General features: G+C 39.3%; 1 protein-coding gene across 1 annotated transcript; it reads right to left on the reverse strand.

The window, feature by feature from the left end:
- Positions 1-2,557: 2,557 nt before the first annotated feature.
- On the reverse strand, positions 2,558-15,754 carry LOC127783272 (putative disease resistance RPP13-like protein 2). Its single transcript, XM_052310510.1, has 3 exons — positions 14,926-15,754; positions 3,300-5,574; positions 2,558-3,197 (listed from the first exon to the last, which is right to left on the reverse strand). The coding sequence occupies exons 1-2, from the start codon at positions 15,411-15,413 to the stop codon at positions 3,315-3,317; spliced, it is 2,748 nt and encodes a 915-aa protein (XP_052166470.1). The 5' UTR covers positions 15,414-15,754; the 3' UTR covers positions 2,558-3,197; positions 3,300-3,314.
- Positions 15,755-16,058: the final 304 nt, after the last annotated feature.

Raw genomic sequence — 16,058 nt, forward strand, 5'->3', positions numbered from 1 at the left:
TTCATCTCGAACATCAGTCGATTTTTGACCAATGACAAGTTGACCCATAATATGTATTAAGTTCCATGCATGAAGGGAAACTCAGCTGTTTTAGTTCATTATTTCCGTCAGGTTTTTATTTCTTATAATAGAGGAAAAAAATCGACTACGTCATTGTTGGATTGCTGTTCAAAAAAATTGAGTGAACAATTCTCTTATTGTAGTCAATTGTTGTTTAGAAATTTCGTTTTTTATACTATATATTTTTGTGAGGCTGACAAAGGCCCTGTTTAGTTCCATGGACTAATTATTAGCCCTGAATTAGCCCTAAAGGATCTAAACAGGTGGGCTAATTTGGAGCTAAAGTGAATTAGCCCCCCTCAAAACATTAGCCCCTCCAAGGGGTGCTAATGGAGCTAATTTTCTATAGGGACCATAAAAAAGCAGCCATATCTCCCTCTCTCTTCTCTCTTTCCACCTTTTAGCCCCAAATTAGTCCATGGATCCAAACATGTCACCCTACATTAGCCTACCAATTCAAGACTAAACATTAGCTCTCAAAATTAGCTCTAGGTTAATCTTCTAAACAGGACCAAAGTGACAACTGACAAGGCTCAGTCCACCGAGGCGCAAACCAAATCATTTTAAATACAGAGGTGGGGGGTATAATTGTGATGGGTTTGCGCTGGGGTGGTCGATGCCCAGGTATTTGTATTGTTTTGCTCCCAGGAAGAAACCCAGTATGAGCACAGAGCACTCTTAATTCAAATGTAATAGGGAATGAGAATCAAGTGAGGATATATATGTCAGCAACTGCAGGGACTTTTACATGTCATCAACTGCCTACAGTGTGCAGTTGATAGTTAGAACATGTTGTCATGCATGAAAAAGAAAGCAAATTAAAGACGAGAAACAGAGCATGCAAACTAGGAAGGCAGCACTTCCTCTTCTATGGGTTACACATTTTTAAGATAACAATAATAATATAAAAGTCACAGTTTCTGCGTCATATGATATTGCGTACAACTATTATATATATCAAGCATGGAAACTGCCGGTCGACCGGCGCTTAGAGCAAGGTCAATAGTTAGCCGGCTGCTGGCTCCAACCATTCTTATATTATTTTGTAGTTACTACTAAAGCCAACTAATACAATAGATTAGCTATTATGCTGACTATAATTTTGTAATCAAACAACTAATTGTGCATACAGGTATTGACATGTATGATCATAAGTGGATCCTATTCTTGTGGTCATTGTTGTGATATGAGGGTGAACACAACAAAGCAAGCTCGCGATGGATTAGCTCCATCCATACATCGATCCCACCGGGTCTTCATGAATGATCAGTGATCAGATTATGCGACAGCACAAGACGAGGGACGGTCACCGCTACTTACCTCACCACGTACCCAAATTATCAGGATTTGGCGCACGCATGAGATGCTTCTCGTCGGTAGCAATTGCGCCGCCAAGACTTCATGGACGAGGATGAGGAACTGAGGATGAGTGTGCGTGGTGCAGGATGGAGGACGAGACTGCGTGATTTGTGGGGGCGGTGGGGTTTTCTCGCTCGCTGACAATGAATAACACTAGCGGAACTGCGGAAGACATCGTCCGTCGGTCGACGAAGCACCGGAGGGCGGAACGAAGGAGGATGCGCACGGGATCGGATAGGTCACCATGGGACCCACAAAATATGTTTTTAATCGCGAGTGCGCGTGAAAACGCGTGCTATCGCCGGGCCTGCGTTGTTCTCTCTTTGATTCTCTTTCCTCCATCTATGAAAAAAACAATATAAAAATTTTTGGAGCCTCCTGACTAGGATTATCGTACTGCTCTTAGAACACATGCCAAGCCACACTAGAAAACTTTTATATTTCAACCAGGTTTCTAGACTTCTAAGATAATATTCTCCTTGTTGATGACGTCATGGACATGAAAAATGTGCCATAATAAATAGGGTTAATTGGATCCATGCCATTATAAATTCTTCAGTTTTGATTTATACCATTACTATTCAACTATTTAGTGTTATGCCATTATATTTTTTTAGGTATTGGAAATATGCCACTACATACCCCTTCAATGTGTTTCACAAAATTTTTAGACTAAATTGCCCTCGTCTTCTTCCTTGGCCTCATCGTCGTCTTCTCCCGTCGTTAGATCCAAATCTGGCTTGGGGAAAAATAGGAGGTAGAAGATGAACGAGAGAAAACGACGAGGGCAATTTAGTCTAAAAATTTTATGAAACACATCAAAGGAGTATGTAGTGGCATATTTTCAATACTTGAAAAATTATAATGGCATGACCTTAAATAGTTTAATAGTAATGGCATATCTCAAAACTGAAGAATTTATAATGGCATGTATCAATTAACCCTAATAAATACTCATTTACCAGCGAATGCAAGGAGACACATCAAAGAAAAATCAGGCATTGATGCCTACCATACCTAATCCAGGGTGATCACGGTTTGCATTTAGTCCATATGACAAATAACAGGATTGCCACTCATAACAGAAACAAGAAAATGAGAGGGGGAGCATAAGCTATGGGAAGCAAATAAATGCAAGTCTGTACCTCGCAATACCTTTGCACATGAAAGGCTGCAGATGAATTAATTCCGTTAACTTTGCGAGCCATGTAAACAAACAAGCCATTTGATTAAAATTTATTACTTAATCAAGTTTGTTATACTCGACCTCAATATGTTTGGTGATGTATTAAAGATGGAATCGCACCCAAATATTCCACGAAAAAAATAACCCTGATGAAGAGGCACGCACAAAGTAGCGAAAAAAAAATCGTAGTCCATGCATGCCATATTTCTAGCTATCAACTTTCCAGATGCTCCAGATCCAAACAAACAATTCATATGATCACTAATCGAGTTTGTTCAGTGGTTGTGTAAGTTGCAATAGTACAGAATGATCCAGGAGGCGGGTCGCATTTCCGCGCACAAGGAAACGAAATTAATGACGAACTACAACACGTCAACACCCGACTCCTGAGAAAAACGAAAACAAGAAAACGAAGTACAAGTCTACTTACAGGTAATTTGCGCATTGTGTAAAAATTGCAAACAGAAGGAAATCACTTTCGCAATGTCATATTGCAGAATTGGTGTATGATTGTCGATGACATTTTGAAGAGGAAACTGACTCTTCGTCGATGACATCGTACAACTTTCACTTCGAAGGACTCTTCCTAACACTGGAAATTAGCAAAAAGAAGGATATCCAATTGTTACATGCATGTAAACTACATATGATGGAAAAATTACAGAGCTAAAGCGATATAATTTGACAAACTTACAAGGATATATGCTTGTTAGCCTTTGGTTATCTCTTTCTGATGACAAGTGCAGATACGCTGAAAAAGATTTATGTCCTCATGTCTAATCTTGTTGATAATCTTGTGAGTAGGATGGATCGAGTGTTGGTAATTTCTACTGTTCCCAATGATATGCAAAGAGACCAATACAGGCAAAGCATGCTCCTCTATCACAACACGTTTGGACGTGTCGTTTACTTCCAATTTTTTCAAGCAATGAAACCCATCAGGCCTGAAAACAAGCTCTTCTCCGTCACAAGAAACATCCTTGAGTGTGAGATTGGAAAGAAGGGGCAGCTTGCCTAGCTTTCCAATGAACCCTTGTTGCAGACACGTCTTTGACAATGACAATTTGCTCAAGTTCGGCAGCTGGAAATCAGAAGGTGAAGTGGTCATCTTGTCTATTTCTGGTGATGGAGTTGTGAGCAGGATGGTTCCGGTTAGTTCTATAGTCTTGAGGAATTGCAGGGAAGGTGCCGTAAAAATGCTAGAGATTGGGAGGTCAACTCCTTTCAAGATCAGTGTAGTAAGGTTGTTGAGATTGTTAAGGTTGTCTGATAACTTGCGCGCCTTCTCCTCTTTGAGCTTCTCTTGGATAGTCACATCCAGTAACTTGAGGTTAACCATTCTTCTCAACATAGAGCCATCCCAATCCTGCAATGCTCTCACCGACTTGAGTGTATTTAGCTGTTTCAGTTCACGAGTCCATCTTGGCACGATCAGCTCAGAGCCAAACACATGCCTTAGCGATGTGATCTTCCAAAAGGAACACGGCAGTTCATGCACTAAGCTTTGTCTGACATCAATTGTTTGAAGATTTTTGAGATTCCCAATCGACGGGTGGATCCTCCTCAGAGATCGGCAACGCGTGCTAAGGTAACGGAGATGCACCATGCCTCCGATTGCCTCAGGCAACTCGGTGCCGATATTCAGGCCTTCGATCATGATTACTCGTAGGAACTTGGATCTTTTCAGCAGCTTGGTGAGGTCAAATCTTGAAATTTTCGGTGATCTGTGCTGCTTGCATGAACAGCAGGTGGGGAAGCAGCTAGGAGATGATACACTTTCTTCTGCTGTGCTGGCTGGTATCTCTTCGAAGATTGCAAAGATGGACCGTAGCTTGGGCATCTTGTTATCTAGTGCCGCGTATCTGTCCATACTGTTATGTAGTGTGAGGCGTCGAGCCCTGTCCGGCGATGGGAAGTAGTCACCATCATGCAGCTCCATGAAGTTTGCCTCATGTGCCTCTGACCGTGCAAACAAGTAGACACTGTCATGGAGGAAAAAGTGGCGGATGTCGTAGTCACCATCAGCTGATGCTTCAGTAACTAGTCCCCTAGTGGTAAGCTGCCTCAGGTATAGCTGTCCCAGTTGCTGTACCGTCTTCCCGTGCCGCGGCACCACAAAGCCCTCTGATACCCACAAGTTGACAAGCACGTTCTGGTACACCTTGTAGCTGACCGGGAATGCTGTGAAGTAGAGGAAGCAGAGCTTGAGCTCATGGTGCAGGTCATCGAAGCTCAGGGACAGTATCCTGTTGAGCCGCTTCTCTTTGGCTGACTCGAGGTATTTTAACACCCTATCCCATTCATGTGGATACTCCTTGTTGTGCATGAGTCCAGCAAGCAGGATAACTGCCAATGGCGAGCCCCCGGTAATGTCATACACACGCTGGTAGTATATTGGCAGGTAGGTTTGGTTTTGTTCATCCTCCTCTTTGCCATGGAGCCTCATGTGGAACAGCTTCCTGCAGTCCGTTTGATTGAGGCATGTCAGCTTTATCTCATGGACATCATTCATTGGGTGGTCTAGAAACTGTGGTTTTATTTTCGTGATGAGCACTACACGACTACCTCTTTCGTTCTTCGGAAGAGCATGGATCACAGCATTCCAGTCAGCGATGGACATCTGCCTGCCATCGATGATGATCAAGTAGCACTCTTCACCAAGACGTCTTTGTATCTTGCTTCTAGGATTCTCATTGTCACTTTCGTTATTTTCTTTCTTCAGTTCTTTGCTCATCAAACTCAGGATGTTGGATATACCAGCATCTTTTCCGACCTTCACTCCAATTCGCTCTTTGAAGTGTTCTCTGACAGATGGTTTTGAACAGACACTGTTTACAAGGATCGTCTTACCAACACCACTATCGCCGACGACATATATTACGGCGAGGCGTCCTGCGGAGCTGAGAAGCATTGCCTCTAGTTCCTGCTGCTGGTCGTCACGCCCGATAATTGGTGGCTTGGATGTACCCCTGCATTTCCAACAAGATGACAATCTACAGGTTAGTGTATGGCCATCAACAGAACATTAGCCCCAAATAGCCTAATTTTGGGGCTTTGTTTGGTCACTTCCAGAAGTTGCCACAATTTTGTAGCAAAACCACGACATGTTTAAGTTATATATGGATTGTGGCACCAAAATTGGTGGCCACACTTGTGGTAAAACAAGCTAAACAATATTTCATAAAAAAACAAGGCAAACAATATGTGACGAGTCAGATCAAAATTAAGAAATTATGGCAAACCCCAACCTGTAGTAAATGATTAAAACACTAGTTACAAATTATATATCTATATATCCTATATAGTTGGGACCAAAAGCTCAACATACATAAAGCCACATCACCCTTTAAATCTTAACCATTGTATCATTAATTCTTGATATGCACATGTAGCTCATGATATCTGTTGGATTGTTTAGGAGAGAGATGACTGTTATCTTCTTGTGTAACTGAGGAATTAAATTCCTTTAATTATTTCTATTCATGACCTTATAATGTTACCTCCTAATGCATGTGTCAATTCATCTAAGCAAGCTCATCAACATACATTGACCCACGTCACCGTTTAAACCTTAACAATTGGATCATTCTTGAAATGCACATGTAGCTCATGATATCTATTGGATTGTTTAGGAGAGAGATGACTCTTATCTTCCTGTGTAACTAAGAAATTAAATTCCTTTAAGTATTTCTATTTATGACCCTAAAATGTTACCTCCCCATGCATGTGTCAATTCCTTTGAGCAACCATGGTCCACAAAGGTTAAGATATTCATTATGAATGTATCATACTATTGTTGTGGCTTGAATTTGTATTGGTAAAAATACATTATTGTGATTAGGATGGTACCAACAATATTTGACGATGTTCTCACAATATCAAAACATCTGCATAACTAATCATCAACATATTTTTGTCCTAACCATCTATTTTTTAAAAAAAACAAAGAAAAATTAAACTATCATAAGAAATTCTAAATATTATAAATAGTATCTTGATTCCTTTAATGTGTATTTCTTTTCATTTTAGCTCGAGTCATCTGAAAGTGAATATTATTTTGTTTCTAGGTACTAAACACCAGTTCATCCCCACTAAGTGTAGTTAATGCTATTTCTCTCTTTCGTCATGAAGCCACATGGATGATTGATCTACGGTCCAAATTTATTTTCCTCTTTTTTTCTTGTTATTAAATTATATCACCTTAATTTTGCTTTTGGATGATAAATCTATATTATCTCCCTTATTTTTCTTTTCTCATTGCACCGCATCACCTTAGTTTTGTTATAAACCATATCATCTTATAATGTTTAGGTTTTTTCTTTCAATAGTCAACCAAAGATAAAAAAATATATAAATTATTCCCTCCTTTTTCTCCTTATGAAGTTTATATCAACTTAGTTTTGCTTTTGGATGATAAATGTATATTATCTCCCTTCTTTTCTTTCTCATTGAGCCACACCACCTTAGTTTTGTTATAAACTACCATTCATAGTTTTTTTTAAATAGTCGATCAAAGATGAATATTGTATAAAGTATATAAAGTTGTCATCTAGCTATCTTAAATGATACAAAACTCCTGCAGCACGGGTTTCATCAAGTATCAAATATAACAAACTCAAGTGTTGCAAACTACTTTAATTAGTGAATCACACACACCCTAACTAACATATTTCAACCATTAGATCCATATCAAATCATCAAAATTTCTTCAACAATATCTTATCATGGTCAATACCGAAAGAACCTACTTATGGTGGTACCACCGTTTCCGGTTTAGACTACCAACTGCTAGCCTCCTTTGTCTTCAATCCAAGACAGTGACACACGCTACAACAAAAATAACTTGTAGACACATTTTTCTAATATTGTAGGATATTTTCTAAATGTATTTACAAGGCTATAGAGGCATTTTATAAAATGTATACTTTGTGTCATTTTTGAACAGATGTTAAAGGCATATTCTAGAGGCATTCAATTGTGTGACAAACATAAGAAACCACTATGAAAAATGAGAGATTCCCTTATTCTACCAATCCTTGAACTTAACAATTCTCGAAAAAATCATTCACACCTTCAATGTACACCTCTAAAAAATGCCTCTATAGAAGTTGGAATGCAACCAAGCAAATGCCTTTACATAAGGCAAATTTTTAAGTGCCTATACAATACCTCTAGAAGATAAAACTAACAAAATTTGCTAATAGTGCCTCTAGGATAAAAGTATCCTAGGCAATTTTTAAAGTTCTAAAAAGTGTCTCTACACAATAAATCTCCAAATTTTAAAGGAAAATTGAAAATTTCCTTTAGAAAAGTGCCACAATAAAGGTTTTTCTTGGAGTAACATAACACCATTTTTGGAGAAACAAAATGTTAGGATAAACTAATGTAAATGTTTAATAACTAACAATATTATCAATGATGTCTTTGTGTACATTAATAAATATTTTTTCCTTACAAGCATGTTGGAATAAAAATAAAAGCAGCTTTATTCAAATGGAACACCATTCGACATCAAAGCCCAAACGGCCGATTCCAAATAGAATTTTACCAAACTAGAAAATCAGCGAGCCAGTTGCCGTGCTTGTTAGTTTATATATGCGTATACTACCACCGAAACTTTATAGAACTTTTGCAATAACTAGGTCATATAAGGCTTGTGTGGTTAAGCCCCCATGAGGAAGATATTGGAGGGAATTGAAGAGGATTAATTGCACACCTCTTCAAATCCCCTTCAGTACCTATGACAGAGGGATTAGCCGAACAAGTACTTACTATAAATTTCTACAATAATTGTATAATGGACAAACTTTTTTGTTAGTAATTTTGTGTTAAATACTAACAAACAAATTAAAAAGCCTAGATTTTCAAAAAAGGTAAATAGTATTGATAAGGACATCATCAGCTTGGATATAACCATGTTTTCTATGTAAGATTTACATATTATTTATTTGAAAAATCATCATTGCACAATGAGTTTTGTGTGCTTTTATTTGCATAAAGTTGATTGGGGACCAAACCATGGCCTCACCGAAGTCCACTCCAATATCACCATATCACTTTTGGGCCACACAAGACAAGAACTAATGTTATGTTTGTTTTAGATTCGGATTTAGCCCTCCTAATAGCACCAACATAGAATGGACCTAGCCGTTGGTCCAGAAGGATTTTTTGAGCTATACATACTTGTGGAAAAGTTAATGAAGTCTACTTTCAAATGGTTTTAGTCCAATGTTAAAATTCCTCATGTTTAGAATCTTAGAAAAGTCAAGTACCTTTTTCTAGTCTGAATCTACTTTGGGCCTTGTAATTGAGTCTTGCTTGGTTGGCCTATGTTATGGACGACCTACCATCCCATGTAACTCATAAATAGATAGCCTTCATCATAGTTAAGATTTGGGTTTTGCTTAGATCGGTTTGTGTAATGCCAACTTCGTGAGCTTCATATTCATCTACAATTTAGATTGTGTTATCCTTGTTGTTTTGAATTCCTTCGATTGTTTGCATAAACATAACCCTTGTGGTTAGGTCGATTATGAGAGCATAGCCGATAACGGCAAGACTTGTGGGTGTAGTGATTGCAAAGTGATGATCGGCTGATCGGAAGCCTCAAAACGATATCCTAATGTCACCAAATCGAACCTATCGGAAGATAGGGCACCTGTTCACATCAAGAATTTTCTATAAATTGTGTGTGTGCAGCTTTTACTTTTCTTAATCATGTTCCATTTGAATTATATTTTTCCTGTTGTTGGTGTACCTATTCAACATTGCAGTTGCTTCTCTTCCTTATTTCACTGTTTTAGTCACACCAGTCATAAATATCCGATTAGAACACATTTCGGTTAAGCTGACCATCAATTTTGTATGATAATAAGTTCATAAAATTTAATATGCTTATGGCATTATGATTATACTTGTTAGGGAAACCTACACATTCCTTTTTTTCTTTTTAAACTTAGAATTTGAAAAACTATTGATGATCAAAGTTTTAAATGTTTAACCAAATGTTATTCTAAATGTTATATTTTTTAAAACCATAGGAAGCATCTTTTTAATATTTTACTCTATCTGTGGAATGACAGTATCACTTTATATTGTTATTTTTATTACATGTGTTGGCCCTATTTTTAAAGAAAGAAGATATGTTGGCCTTGTTAATTGATGGTCGGTTAATACTTCATTATGTGGGTGACAAAATCCTTTATCCGGAGAACAATATTGACCAAGCAAAAAAATCATAAATATCTATATGTTTTCTTTTGGGGCGACCTTCAGGTTACCGTTACGTTGGGAGTGGGCTGTGGTGGTGGTGGAGCAAGATGGGATGATTATGACTAGCATCCTCACCTCTAGCAAGCCTTATCATCCACCAGTGGTTTGGTGGTGTCCTGCCGTGAGTCGCTGTAACTCTAATACGCTGTAATATGCTAGATCAAGGAGCGTCTGTAATAAGTGCTCCAGGGATGTAGGCTTCGGCTGAACCTCGTTAACAAATATCGTGCCTCAGTGTCGCCATTGTGTTATGATCTCCTATGGCGTTTCTTCCGTGTTTGGTTCTTGATGGTGATTTCAGACCGGTTTTATAACAAGTGGTATCAGAACTTGCGGGAGATCCACAGTAAAGGTACGAGGGAGGTGCTACACGCTGCGAAGACTACACGGATGCCCAAGGATGGTCATGGATGCAAGATGGAGCATGGTGGCAATGAACAGAATTTGAGGCGGGAGGACACATGGCAGTCCATGCGGGCGTGATGAGCAGAGGTTGAGGCTCACGTATAGAGGTGGCATCTCCTGGCAGGCATATGCGCGTGCGATGAGGCAGCGGACCTGGGTAGTGTGGGAACAGGTCGTTTCGACGCTTGTTCGCATGTGGATTGGCTGCAGTGGGCGGCGAGGGGGGGGGGGGGGGGGGTCACAGGCTCCCAGCAAATGTATCGGATTTCGGATGAGAAGGTAGCCGGTTGGTGACTGAGGAGCCGTTGACTTTTTTTTTTTTACCGTGAGAGCAAGTATAACCAATTACTAGCTCCAAATCATCTATAAGCAATCTAATAGCCAATTCATACAATAGTTAACTACAAATATATACTACATCATTAATAATTAGTCTTGCCTATCATATACACATAACGTCTTGGAATATGTGCTGCAGCTGGCTACAAATCTGTAGCCCGCTTCTTTTCTCTCTTCTCTCTTCTCTCTTCTATATGTGTTTATAGTTGACTGTCTGTTATTGTACCTGCTCTGTGATGGTTGTTTGGTACTTGGGCTTGGGTCAAGGTGGCTTAGGCGTTGAAACCGAGGTGTCTGCACTGCATGCAAGAATATTACACGCATAGGTACTTGGTCAGGATTATAACACAATTATTGTACTCCTGGACGGTAAATACATTTGCATGCATGTATCTTCATCATAATCCCGCATGCTACAATTCAGACCATGTGTAAGGAATTTCTTGCATTGGCTATGCAACGGTGTCATATTAAGTCAAAGTATTGGTTCGGGCAGAAAAGCAGTGCAGGGAGACTCGACCTGTCAAGCAGCATGCGAGTAGGACCCAGGCAGCAGCAGATGAAAATCATTGAGAGTGTCAACGGACTGTTTGACAGTACATGATATATTTAGGATACATAAAGGGTTCTCTTCATTTCTAGTGTATTTGATTTATCTATTTTGGTGATACGTGTATTATCACATCATGGATTAGATCAACTCAAACTTAAAATGGAAAGTGAAGGTGAACAAGGTCTTAGCGGAGTCTGGTGTGTGCCAGCTAAGAAGAAATTTAATTTCACTTGGCAAGACGACTATAGTGATATGAGAGAAGGTGGAGCCCTGTTGCGGGTGGAGTCAAGAGAGATAATTTACGGGGATAGCAAGGTCTCTTGTTTACGGTGAGCTGGGTGAAGGTTCGTCGGGGGCGGCTCAACATAAGCGGCAAAAAGGAACCAACTCAAGTCTGGGTAAGCAGACGTTCATACATGGGACAAATTCAGGTTGACGTGGCATATTCACCGATGTGGAGTTTGTTAGAGTTTTGTGTCGAATATGTGTACAAAGTAGGTTACAATTTAGGAATTGGAGTTGTAATAGGCATTAGGTCTAGAGTAAGAGTCGGACTCTATCTTAGGATCTCTCTTAAATAGAGAGTCAGACCTGTTGTAACCATATGATGACTTAATATAGCGAGAGGGAGCGGCTGCCTGCGGCGTCCGGCCGAGGGTCGTTGTAACTCTGATACGCTTTAATATGCTGGATCGGGAAATAGCGCTTGTAATCAGCGCCCCAGGGATGTAGGCTTCGGCTGAACCTCGTTAACAAATATCGTGTCTCGTTGTTCTCATCGTGCTTGGATCTCCTATGGCGTTTCTTCCATGTTTGGTTTCCAATGGTGATTTTGGGACTGGTTTTTTAACAGCTAGGCATGTGCTCGAAGCAACTGAGACAAGAAATAGAGAAAGGGGAGAAAGAAAGGAAGTGGATTGGGAGGAAGAATATACACGTGGGCTAGTTAGACTTTTCTTGAAAAAAAAAAATCTCCTGGCTCGGTTACCACGCGTATATCACTTGGGATCAAACTGCTCTTGGCTTGGTTAGAGGGTAATTCGTTCAATTTGAAAATTTGGAGGGTGTAAAATATTCAGTATAAAAGTTTAGGGGTGTAAATCATGCGTACTGTTGCGATAGTTAGATGATGTTGTGTTTAGAATATTCTTATAAGTTGCTTGTTGAAGAATAGATGACATAAAAGAAACCAAAGTTTAATTTGAGACTAAAGGTACGTAAGTCGTTCTTTTAAGTACAAGTGGTGCATATCATTTAGTCCAAGTGGCAAGTTTTCCTATTTCGTTTTGTCTTAATAACAAGGTTATTTGAATGCAAGTATGTGCTATCCCCTTACTGGCCAGACACGTGATTTGACGAGACTTTTGTGGTCAGTCAACGGAGTGATGCAGCCAAATCGCAAACAACCCGTACCCCGCAAGAGATCGAATAATAATTCCCCGCAAGAGATTGAATAATAATTCCGGACGCTTTGCAGAAGAAAAAGTTCAAAAGAATCGATATAAAAACAAATTAATTAAAGAGGTCTTATCGACGTTCGTTTAAAACGGAACAAGTCTGTTTTATATCATACTCTTTCCGTCCTATATAGCTGGTCGTCGTTTAAAGATTCGTAATTTATCTAAAAAGACTTATCACTTTAGAGTAATTTACTTCAGAGTAATTTTTGTTACCTCAGTTATCCTCAATATATAGTTTTTCCTTCCTACCTTTAACCACCCTCTCACTCCCAACAACACATGAATCAAATATTAAGGTACTATGGTTATTTCTTGCCCAACACATTAATATATGCTAAACAATTTATAATAATAACTACTTGGGAACGGATGGGAGTACTAAACTAAGGTCCCCATCGTTTGGCTTTTTCCCTAATAAGCCAAAACGGTTTATTAGGGAATATAAATGAATTTGCAGGTAAAACTTTTATATATGTATTCTTGGTGACTTAAAAGCCAAGGTTGAAAAAAAAACTACGTTGAAAACATCTCAAAATCAATCTCAAAATTAAGTATGAAATTTAAAATTTGGCTTTTTCTTTGGCTGATTAGGCCATCCGATGGGAGCCTAATTAACTTTGCACAATTTTACTGTAGCTTTACTAATGCGTGACAATGCTAAAACCACTTTAATTTGGAATCTTAATTAAGTAGTAAGCGACTTCTCCTCAATTTTTTTAAAGTACTGACTTCTATATACATGCATTATGAACATACACACAATTGCTGTATAGAGTATCTGTGTTAACATCTGTATATAGTGAAATAAGTTTTTCTCATGTGAGAAATGACTTCATGTAATATAAAAAAAATGAACTTATGATATTTACATATTTCTATTTAAATCATACCAAATTTGTCCATATGATCACAAATGATCTACCATGCATTGTTGTAACCGACTCAATACTGATATGTTAGTATTTATGGGTTATTATTTTTTAAGTGTATATGACAGCTCAATTTCTCAGAAATACTTGGTAGGTTGCGTGTATGTGATCATAAGCTCTGTGTGTACACATGAGATTCTATACTGTATTTGGGGAAAAAACTGTCTAAAGATAATTTCCTTTATTTGGATTTACAAAAATAAAGAAAACGTTTCACTACATATATATTACCATGCCATCCAGAAAACCACTCTTGTGTGAGTTCTTATAAACTTTTCATATTCTTCGTAAGCACGCTTCTAACTATTAAACGATATGTTTCATGTAAAATTTTTCTATGGAGTATCTTTAAAAATCAAATAAATAACTTTTATCAAGTTTTAAAAAATTAATGCTACTAGATTAGTTACTCTAGTGGTTTTTCAATAATTAGCATAGGGTATATGTGCTAACGGTTTTTCACGTTTCACGCCCGTGTCGAAAATCTAAGTCTAATCGTTGAAACCAAGGAAAAGCCTAGCTGTGTTCTTTCCCATGAACTCTAACTCATCTTCCTTATTTATCACGTCCACGCTTTTTAAACTGCTAAAAGGTACGCATTTTGCAAAAGTTTATAATAGAAAGTTGCTTTAAAAATCATATTAATCCATTTTTCAAGTTTTTAATAGCTAATACTTAATTAATCACATGTTAATCTATCGCTCCGTTTTCCGTGCAAATGGGAGGGGTTCCCAACCTCCCAAAAAACACACCCCCGAGATATGAATCTTTCACTGGAATTTTGAATGGTGTATACAAAGACACGAAGCATTAGCATGTAATTATAATTAACCGAGTACTTCCTCCATTTAGCAACTTTCGTATATAAATTTTTTTTGTAAAAAATATACCTTTTAGCAGTTTGAAAAGCGTGCGCGCGGAAAACGAGGTAGAGGGGTTAGGAAAAGGAGGTGCCGAACAAACCCTATGCACCTATGAGTCAATTCGTGGGTTATGCACTAGTTTTGTTTATAAGCGGGTTCGCCGCTTAGCTCGCTTGTATCCCCGTACGAGTACTCCATTCGTACACGTAAAGAAAGTCGTTTAGGATATTAACACGGTCTCCAAAATATAATTTTGACTTCTTGTTTCTATAAAAATATTTATTGAAAAATGATATATGTATACTTTTATGAAAGTTTTTTTCAAGATAAATCTATTTATATAATTTTTATATTTTTAAACACAATAACTTAAGAGTTATTTATAATTTATATTCTCAATATTTAACTTAAACATTGTCGATTTTCTTTACGAGTATGTAGGGAGTACGTATCAAGTGAATAGAGCGTTTCGATCGTATAAGGACTGTGTTTGACTAACCAGAGGATTGATTCACTCGAGGAGGCGGCGGAGGCAGTCCACGTCAGCAACGACGAGGGCGCAGAGCCCTCCAGCCTGTACTTGTCCTTGTTGCCGACGATCTCCTCAAGGCGGGCATGGATGGCCGCGATGTCGCTGGAGAGCCTGTGGCGGACGCGCAGCTGGGTGGTGATGCCGGCGAGGAAGCCGACGGCGGCGCGCGACCAGCCGGGGTAGCGGGACAGGTCGACGCGGACGGCGTAGTCGTCGAGGGCGTCCTCGGCGCTGAACGCGGCGTCGCGGGTCTGGTGCACGAGCACGCGCATGAGCTCGCCGCCGGCGTCGGCCGCCCGCCTCTGGGGGTCCGCCTCCTGGAGGAAGGCCATCAGCCACATGAGCTTGTCGCGGAGGCGGTTGATCTCGCCGCCGACGCCAACCAGCGCCCTCCCCTCGCTCAGGGCCACCTCCTGAAGCTTGCTAACCAGCGGCAGCACCACCGCCTCCGCCATCGCGAGATCTCTCGTCACTCCACTGATTCACTCGCTAGCTAGCTACGACTAGCAGGGGCGGATTCACCGTTGGGGCTCGTTGGGGCTTGAGCCCCAGCTCCATCTCGGCAGAACCAGCAGCAGCCGCATGGCTTCGGGAGAGAAGCAGCGTATAGCATAAGTGCAGATCAACCAGGTCGCAAGGAAGGAGCAAACAAAGACAACATATCGCGATCCATGGGTGATTAAGTGGACTAATTGGCTGCTAGACCTTCCTTATTAAGCTACTGTATTAGTTTTTGCTTCTTTTTTTTTTCCTACTTCAATGGATGGAACGATCAGGGGATTAAGGAAGTGAGTGGTTTTTACTCACAAAGTAATCCAACAATTATCAACAATTGTGTTATTGAATTTGTGGTTGTGCCCTTGTCGTATTGTCTTCCATCATGGGAAAGCGTTTTTATCCCTCGAGAGGATATCACATCGTTTTGTGCATGTCATCTAAATAATCATTAAAAAATTAAAAAAATGATTAATATGAAATATATCACTCCATAAACATGAAAGTTAAAATTCAACATCTACATGTTGTAAAAAAACAAATATAATTGTGAATGTACAATAACTATTTTTAATTTAATTTGTTATTTTTGTTGTAACTCGTAG

This window comes from Oryza glaberrima, chromosome 8 (assembly GCF_000147395.1).
Source record: "Oryza glaberrima chromosome 8, OglaRS2, whole genome shotgun sequence".
NCBI classification, from domain to species: domain Eukaryota; kingdom Viridiplantae; phylum Streptophyta; class Magnoliopsida; order Poales; family Poaceae; genus Oryza; species Oryza glaberrima.